Source organism: Solanum dulcamara, chromosome 5 (genome assembly GCF_947179165.1).
Source record: "Solanum dulcamara chromosome 5, daSolDulc1.2, whole genome shotgun sequence".
In the NCBI taxonomy this organism is placed as follows: Eukaryota; Viridiplantae; Streptophyta; class Magnoliopsida; order Solanales; family Solanaceae; genus Solanum; species Solanum dulcamara.
The window spans coordinates 5394290-5403672 of record NC_077241.1 but is presented as its reverse complement, the minus strand read 5'-3'; the positions used below and the strand labels follow the sequence as shown (position 1 = coordinate 5403672).

The window sequence follows — 9383 nt, the reverse complement described above, 5'->3', positions numbered from 1 at the left end:
AACGAACTTAAAATATTCAATTCAATCAGAGTTTATATTCAATCTGAATGATCTCTCAACAACATAAAAACATAAACAAAATTTACTTTGTCCTTTGTAGAATTTGATCATTTCCTCCCAAAACTAAACAAAATTTTACCAATATTGGAATAGCAATACTTCAAATTCCAACATACTTCAAGAGCCAAGAACGAAACAAATCACACGCCTCTATTTCTTTCGAAAACAATGCTTAGAGAGAGAGGAGATATACATTTCAAAAAAGTTCATATCAAATTCTGAAGCAAAGGTGTAACGATTCCAAAAAATTATCAATCAATCAGATAATCGAAATCCAAATCCAAATCCAAGCTGAGCGATGACAAATGCTTGCCTTCTTTCAACTCTTTTAAGTTAAGGTAGACGTTCTTTTCTATTTATTCCAAACTAATTCTTCTCTTTCCTCCGATATGGAACAACATCCCTTCATTTCTCATTCACGGTACCATAATCTAATTACTATCAGTGCTAGTTTCCTTCCCCATCACCAAACTACTACATATTATCCCATCATGGCTTCTGTGATGGTGCTTGGCATCCTTTAATTCCCAGAATATTTGCCTACATTTTCAAAACAAAACATAGCCTCAGTTCTAAGACTGAATTGTATAAAGCTTTACATAACACCTTAGAGGTCTAAGGTAGACCTTTTATATGGAAAATTTGATAAGCAATTGTTTGGACATTTGATACACAATCAAATATCAGAACTAACAATATGACACAAAATAAAAATCGATTTTCTTCTACATAATACACGGACTTGCAGTCTCACACAGAGCACAATTCTCCGTTTCAATTTGTTTGCCCCTACTTTCCTTTTTATTTCGTTTCAAAAGAATGACTCTTTCCTTTTTTTGACAACTCTTTAATTTCAACTTTCCACGTGACATGTTTAGGACTTCAAGATTAAAGGATATTATAGTACATTCTACATGTCTTTAATTTAAGATCACAAGATTCAAAAGTTTTGTTTACTTTCTTAAACTCTGTGTCAAGTCAAAACTAGAAACACAAATTGAAACGAAGGAAGTATAAACTTACTTCCACAGTCCCCATGTACTCTCTAACCAGTCAGCTAAAAATAGATCACCTTCAAGATTTTGTGCAATCGACACAATTTGAAACCTTCAAGATTTTGTGTTAAATAACATTCAAAATCTCAGTACAAATTGTTTTTGGTTCCACAATAACTCCCATATACTAATAACAAAAGAGACAAAAAGGAAAAATAACAACATATACTAACACACAGGATAGTCATGAAACTAAAGGGAGATAAAGAAATACTCACATGAACTATAGGTATTGTGCCATTGTTGGTGAGTTCAAACTTGTAAGTATCTCCTTCTTGAACATTATTTGCTTTTCTGAACTGTGGCCATCCCCTTTTAATTCCAAAGTGGCGTTCCATTTGTCCTAGACACACTGACCATGATCTCTGCTTTTCATCGACAAGAATCATCTCACTTTTAATCATCAACCCATTTGATTTTACAAAATCCATGGGAAGATACTGCTCAAACATATCCCAATATATAGATCAATACAGCGTTATCATAAAAAAGAACTACTAAATTTGTTCAGACCACTCTTACCAAAATAGCTTTTGTGAAGGTGTAAGGTTTGATAGTGGATATGAAATTTGGGTTGGCATCAGCAGATGTTGAAGCTGGTGTTTGCGATATCGGAGTAGTCACATCCGACTTCTTATGCCTAAAATGTGTTATTACTACAACGTAACCAAGAAAAGAAGAAGAAAAGATCATCATGTACATGATAGTTGTAACATTAATGAAGAAATCTAAACGGACATTAGTATGGCTAGCTCTTTCTTTACTTGGTTTGCACATAAACGTACATATACCAATGATTATATCAAGTTGATTTTTATTCAATACTTCTAAAGTATTCAAGAGTCTCTGCTGAAGCATACCAGATAAATTTAGTCAGCAAATGAGACTTGAATAGACAACATACATGCTAAAATTTCTTTAGCAGTGCCAACAAAACGTTAAGTCCAACTTCAACAATGTTCCTCTTAGGGTGCCGAAAGACCATCAAAACAGAATCCATAACAAGCTTTAGTTCCTCATTAAAAATATTGTATTTCATGTTCTTTAAGAAACAAGTTTAAACAGTTACAGAAACTGACGATCTAGAAAGAACTTACCGAAGACAATCTTTTTTTTTTGATGACTGTAGTGTCCGAGCAAGCTTTCGCACACCTCGACAAATTCCACGGGATACCTACCACTTCCCACCAACAACATGTACTAGGTAACACTGTCCACCAAGGCTAGGACATATGGGACGAATCACCTAGTTTTTTTGTCTTCGCTAGGATTCGAACCTGAGACCTCATGGCTCTAAACCACTTCATTGACCACTAGGCCACACCCTTGGGTGCCTTACCGATGACCATCTTAACTAACCAAAACACACAGTCACAGCAAAGGTCTTCTACAGAGCTATTTTATGCATCTCTATTTCACTCTTTTCAAGAAAAAGAACTTTTATCGATATTATTGGTCAAATATTGTTTACACCACATCAATTTTCTGTGAAGTTCTTAAATAACAAAATCTGAAAATTCATCCTGATGGAAGCTGCAACAGAGCCTTTAATTTAGAGGTCTCAATACATAAACATGAGCCAAGGTCCCCTTTATTTTGGATTATTGCCTATGAAAGATGAAGCATTTTGTTATAACAAGTAAAAGCAACTAAAAAGAAAGTACAATATTGAATTCCAACTGTTTGGTTGCGTAAATATTTAACAGTGTAGTTGTTTGTGAAGAACATGTTTTACAGTTTGGAGAACCAACACTATATAATTTTGTCAAAGATGCCATATAGTGTCATGGTGTATATATCAAAGTAAAAGGATCGTTGACAAAACGACTGAGGTTGATTAAATGAGAAAACTTACAGTGAAATTTCCATATAGGTTTTTCTCCATTAGCAACAACCTCAAACATCATATAATCTCCCTCCTTTAAGTTATTCACAATGCAGAAGTCACTTCAAGCACCAAATACACGGACACATGAATCATAGGCAACAAGCCTTAAATTCCATGATCTTTGTCTTTCGTCTCTGATAATCAGACCACATTTCTTGTTGGTAAGACCGTTTGCCATTGCAAATTGTTTAGGAAGGCGCTGAAATGGTTTATAACAATTTGCACATATGATACACTTCATACTTTTGCTGTAAATAACTCTAACGAACAGAGGAGGGGAAAAATAAAATAAAGGGCAGCCCGGTGCACTAAGGCTCCCGCTATGCGCAGGGTCCGGGGAAGGGCCTGACCACAAGGGTCTATTGTACGCAGCCTTACCTTGCATTTCTGCCAGAGGCTGTTTCCAAGGCTTGAACCCGTGACCTCCTGGTCACATGGCAGCAACTTTACCAGTTACTCCAAGGCTCCCCTTCGAGGGGAAAAATAAAATGGTGCTAATATTTCCTTTAGCCTGAAATTACTTGAAGTGTTGAGACTTACCAAGTAACCATTTGAAATGTAATATGGTCTGACAATGCACTCAAACTAAGATTGACCCCAAGAGCTGTGAGTAGCAGCTTCTGCACAAGGTTTGATTGTAGAAAATTAAATATGACAAAAATGACTACCACCAACACATGAATAGCGTCTAAACATCCAATCCGGACATCTATTTGTTAGATTTTAATCTAAACTAGTTGAAACTTATGTTAAGATTAAGGGACTCTAAAGATGTTACCTTTGAATTCCACATTCTTGAAAGTCTCTTCAACATTATTGCCTCCTTCTTCCTGCAGATACTCTGCGTATTCTCTATCACAATGACTCGAATCAAAGATGGAAACTTCAAATTCCATATCTCCTTCATGTTTGAAAATCAACAGATCTCCCAAATGCAAATCATGCTCCTCTGCAAACTTTTCCCAACCCTCTTCTAATCGCCTGCCGTTCACCTTCACCAGCCACTTTTTACCCGTCATTTTCAGTATTGCATGTTTAATATGGTTCTTTCCCTTCAGATACTTCAAGAAACCTATAGGAATTTTCTGCAGTACAACGTAACCTTGTCCCAATTAAAAGAACTATTGCTTTCAAATTTGTGTTTTTTGCTTTTTCTAGGATAAATTTTTCCACCTCCACAACATCATACATGCAACATATAGTAAACAAAGTAGAGATGAAAAAAAAAATGGAAAGGATCACTCACAAGACCATGCTTGAAACCTGGCCGAATCGGTTTGAAAAAATGAGGTTTCTTTGAAGCGATTTTCATCGCAGTCACTAGATGACTTACTGGTCTCGAAGAAAAAATTAGTGGCCTATATCAAAACTGCAGTAGAGTGATAAGTAATAATACAATTTATACAGACACGATGAAAAAAATTCAAGAAAAGGAAATAACCAGAGTCGGGAAATTTTGGTAACTCAATTAATTGACTACTTGAACTTTCACCATGTTGATGGTGAGAGTTCAATTTTCCATCTTGTAATCTCTTCCCCATTTCTCATTTTACCTGCACTTGATTCAGTAATGGCCGGTCTGGATCTGTGGAGAAGAAACAGAATTCTTCCGAATAAATGGAAAAAAGAAGTGCTGATGAGAAATGGGTTTAGGGTTTACTAAGCGGATCCTCCAAGAACATTGAAATTTCTCATCTATACACTATAAACTCTGATTCGGCTTCTTACCATTTCTTTTTCTTTCCATTTTCGCCAAGTTATTGCTTGAATTGATTGCACATATCATAATTTAACATTAATGACTTAGATCTAATTGATTTTGTCCTTAATCATGATTAGAATAATCTATTCCTCCCCTACATTCCTTCAATTCATTTTTAAGAAGTGTCACACCCCGAGCCTAGACCCTGGGAGCGACCGAGGGACCGACACTCAATGCCATTGCTGGCCCGAGCATACCCATAACATGGCATTAGACATGAGCATACATCTAGACATGAGCGGAAAGATAGTTTAAAAACATTTGAGCCATTGCTGGCCCGAGCATACCCATAACATGTCATTAGACATGAGCATACATCTAGACATGAGCGGAAACATAGTTTAAAAACATTTGAAGAGACAAGTCTTGTAAAAGAAACACTTTTCAATCAGATAATCCAAATCCAAATACAAATCCAAGTTGAGCGATGACAAAATGTTTGCCTTCTTCCCAACTCGTTAAGTTAGGGTAGAAGTTATTTTCTATTTATTCCAAACTAATTCTTCTCTTTCCTCCGATATGGAACAACGTCTCTTCATTTCTCATTCACGGATATAAAGCTTACCGTAATCTAATTACTATCATGCATGAAAGAATACTTTGAAAACACAAGTACAACACATGCTAGTTTCCTTGCCCATCACCAAATACTTCATATTATCCTGTCAATGGCTTCTGTGATGCTAGGCAATTGGCATCCTTAATTCCCAGAATATTTACCTACAATTTTCAAAACAAAACATAGCCTCAGTTCTGAGACTGAATTGTATAAAGCTTTACATAAATCATAGAGGTCTAAGGTAGACCTTTTATATGGAAAAATTGGTAAGCAATTGTTTGGACATTTGATACCAACATAATCCAACATCAACACAAAATAAAAATCGAATTTTTTTACACAATACACGGACTTGCATTCTCACACAGAGCACAAATTCACACACTGACTATAAGTCTCCATTTACTCTCTAACCAATCAGTGTCAGCTAAAACTTGACCATTAACGGTACAATCAATACAATTAGAAACCTTCAAACTTGAGTTAAATGACATTCAAAGATCTCAGTAAAAATTGCTTTTGGTTCCATAATAACTCCCATATTTTTATATTCAAAGGGACAGAGGAAAAATAGCAACACATACTAACACACAGGAAATGGGAGATAAAGAAATACTCACATGAACTATAGGTATTGTCCCATTGTTGGTGAGTTCGAACTTGTAAGTATCTCCTTCTTGAACATTATTTGCTTTTTTGAACTGTGGCCATCCCCTTTTAATTCCAAAGTGGTGTTCCATTTGCCCTACACACACTGACCATGATCTCTGCTTTTCATCGACAAGAATCATCTCACTTTTACTCATCAAGCCATTTGACTTTACAAAATCCATGGGAAGATACTGCTCAAATTTATCCCAATATATAGATCAATATGGCGTTATCACAAAAAAAAGAAAAAGTGTTTACTAAATTTGTTCAGACCACTCTTACCAAAATAGTTCTTGTGAAGGTGTAACGTTTGATAGTGGATATAAAATGAGGGTTGGCATCAGTAGATGTTGAAGCTGGTGTTTGCGATATCAGAGTAGACATGTCCGACGTCTTATGCCTAAGATCTGTTATTGTTTTAAAGTAACCAAGAAAAGAAGAAAAAAGAATTATCACAATCATTATGCACATGATAGTGGTAACATTAATGAAGAAATCCAAAAGAACATTAGTATTGCTAGCTCTTTTACTTGGTTTGCACATGAAAGTAAATATATACAAACGGACATTAGTTTATTTTTATTAAATACTTCTAAAGTCTTCATGAGTCTTTGCTGAAGCATACAAGAGAAATTTAGTCAGCAAATGAGACTTGAATAGACTACCTACATGCTGGAATTTCTTTAGCAGTGCCAACAAAAGGTTAAGTCCAATTTCAACCATGTTCCTCTTAGGGTGTCGGAAAGGCCATCAAAATAGAATCCATAACAAGCTTGAGTCCCTCGTTAAAGATATTGTATTTCATGTTCTTTAAGCAACATTTTTTTAAACGGTTACAAAAACTGACGGTCTATAAAGAACTTACCGATGATCATCTTAACTAACCAAAACACAAACATTCCCAGCAAAGGTCTTCTACAGAACTATTTTAGAGCCCGTTTGGATGGGTTTAAAAAAAGTAACTTTTATGTATGAAGTGCTTTTAGAACTTTAAAGTGCTGAAAGTTATTTTTATAAATAAGCAGTTGAGTGTTTGGATAAAAGTGCTTAAATGAGGAAAATTATGTGAATTTTAGGGTTAAAAGAATAAAAAGGGTAGTTTGGGAATTTAGTTAAAATATAAGGGATATAAAAGTAATTTCCATGGTCAAAGAAAATGACTTTAAGCACTTAGAAAAAAAAAGTTAGGAATCCTAACTTTTCATTTTTGACTGACTTTAAGAACTTTCTGGCTTAAAGTTAGCATTAGGCAAACACGTCCAAAAGCTGAAAAGGGGCTTTAAGTTGGTTTTGACCAACTTAAAGCCAATCCAAACGGGCTCTTATGCATCTCTATTTCACTCTTTCAAGAAAAATAACTTTTATTGATATTATTTGTCAAATATTCTTTACCCCACATGAATTTTCTTTGAAGTTTTTAAATAACAGAATATGAAAATTTATCCTGATGGAAACTGCAACGGGGCCTTTAATTTAGAGGTCTCAATACATAAACATGAACCAGGGGCCTCTTTATTTTGGATTATAGCCTATGAAAGGTAAAGCACTATTATTATTACAAGTAAAAGCAACTAAAAGTAAGTACTATATTAATATTAAATTTCCAACTGTTTGGTTGGGTAAATTTTTAACAGAGTAGTTGTTTGTGAAGAACATGTTTTACAGTTTGGAGAACCAACACTAAACAATTTTATAGTGTCATGGAAAGTAAAAAGATCATTGACAAAAAGACAAAGAGGTTGCTTAAATGAGAAAACTTACAGTGAAATTTCCATATAGGTTTTTCTCCATTAGCAACAACCTCAAACATCATATGATCTCCCTCCTTTAAGTTATTCACAGCGCAGAAGACACTCCATCCACCAAATACTCGGACACTTGAATTATAGGTAACAAGCCTTAAATTCCACGATCTTTGTCTTTCATCTCTGATAATCAGACCACATTTCTTGTTGAAGAGACCATTTGCCATTGCAAATTGTTTAGGAAGGCGCTGAAACGGTTTATAACAAATTGCACATATGATATGCTTCATATGTTTGCTGTAAATAACTCCAATAAACAGGGGAGGAAAAGCACAAAATGGTGCAAATGTTCCCTTTAGCGTGAAATTTCTTGAAGTGTTAACGGGAAATGAGTTTTGAGACTTACCAAGAAACCCTTTGAAATGCAATATGGTCTAACAATGCACTCAAAATGAGATTGACCCGAAGAGTTGTGAATAACAGCTTCTGCACAGGGTTCGATTTTTCTATTTAATTGTTAATTGTAGACAAATCCATGTCAAATAACTACCATCAACACATGAATAGCGTCTAAACATCCATCCCGGACATATTCTATTTGTTAGTTTTTAATCTAAACTAGTTGAGACTTATGTTAAAATTAAGAGACTCTAAAAGATGTTGTTACCTCTGAATTCCACTCTCTTGGAAGTCTCTTCAACATTATTCCCCTCTTCTTCTTGCTGCAGATACTCTTTGTATTCTCTATCACAATGACTCGAATCAAAGATGGAAACTTCAAATTCCATGTCTCCTTCATGTTTGAAAATCAACAAATCTCCCAATTGCAAATCATTCTCCTTAGCAAACTTTTTCCAACCCTCTTCTAATCGCCAGCCGTTCACCTTCACCAGCCACTTTTTACCCATACTTCTCAGTGTTGCATGTTTAATATGGTTGAATCCCTTTATATACTTCAAGAAACCTATAGGGATTTTCTGCCAGTACAACATAAACTTCCCCCATTAAAAGAACTATCACTTTTAAATTTTAGTATTTTTTTTCTTTTTCTGTGATAAATTCTTCCACTTCCACAACATCATACATGCAACATATACTATGGCCTTAATAAAATGATTTCAAAACTCTTACTTTACTTACTTAAACTTTGTGTGTCAAGTCAAAATGTACAAGTAAACAAAGGAAAGATGAAAAAAAAAAAAAAACCTTGAAAGGATAACTCACAATACCATGCTTGAAACCTGACTGAATTGGTTTGAAAAATTGAGGTTTCTTTGGAGCAATTTTCATGGCAGTCAACAAAATGCCCTTCCTTCCTGCTTGCAATGGATTTTCAAGAAAAAATTAATGGCGTAAATCCAAATTACATTAGAGTGCTAAGTAATAATAGGAAAATACCGATTGTGGAAAAAAATCTTAATAGTTCAGTTGATTAACTTTGGTAATCTCCTCTCCGTTTCTCCTTTTTCCTGGCCAGACCGGCGGATAATCCAAGAAAACTGTAAACTTCTCGGATTGCCATTTTTGCCAAGATATTGCTTCAATTGGATACAGATAATCATCATAATTTAATAATAATGGCTGAGATCTAATCAATTAAAACAGAGCACTAATTACGATTAGAATAATCAATTCCTTCCATATACTCCGGTTATTAAATGTG

The 9383-nt window shown here is 34.8% G+C and overlaps 1 protein-coding gene and 1 pseudogene across 3 annotated transcripts; both read right to left on the bottom strand.

Annotated features, from left to right (window-relative positions):
• Window positions 1-23: 23 nt before the first annotated feature.
• LOC129888876 (B3 domain-containing protein REM10-like) lies at window positions 24-5419 on the bottom strand (annotated as a pseudogene).
• LOC129888874 (B3 domain-containing protein REM10-like) lies at window positions 5132-9383 on the bottom strand. Of its 3 annotated transcripts, none has more exons than XM_055963928.1 (8): window positions 9158-9383; window positions 8945-9036; window positions 8388-8697; window positions 8127-8206; window positions 7737-7968; window positions 6258-6382; window positions 5945-6166; window positions 5132-5485 (listed from the first exon to the last, which is right to left on the bottom strand). In XM_055963928.1, the coding sequence occupies exons 1-8, from the start codon at window positions 9240-9242 to the stop codon at window positions 5423-5425; spliced, it is 1209 nt and encodes a 402-aa protein (XP_055819903.1). In that variant the 5' UTR covers window positions 9243-9383; the 3' UTR covers window positions 5132-5422. The 3 variants fall into 3 exon arrangements, with proteins under 3 accessions (XP_055819903.1, XP_055819904.1, XP_055819905.1); XM_055963929.1 differs by having other exon boundaries at window positions 9119-9379; XM_055963930.1 differs by having other exon boundaries at window positions 8950-9379.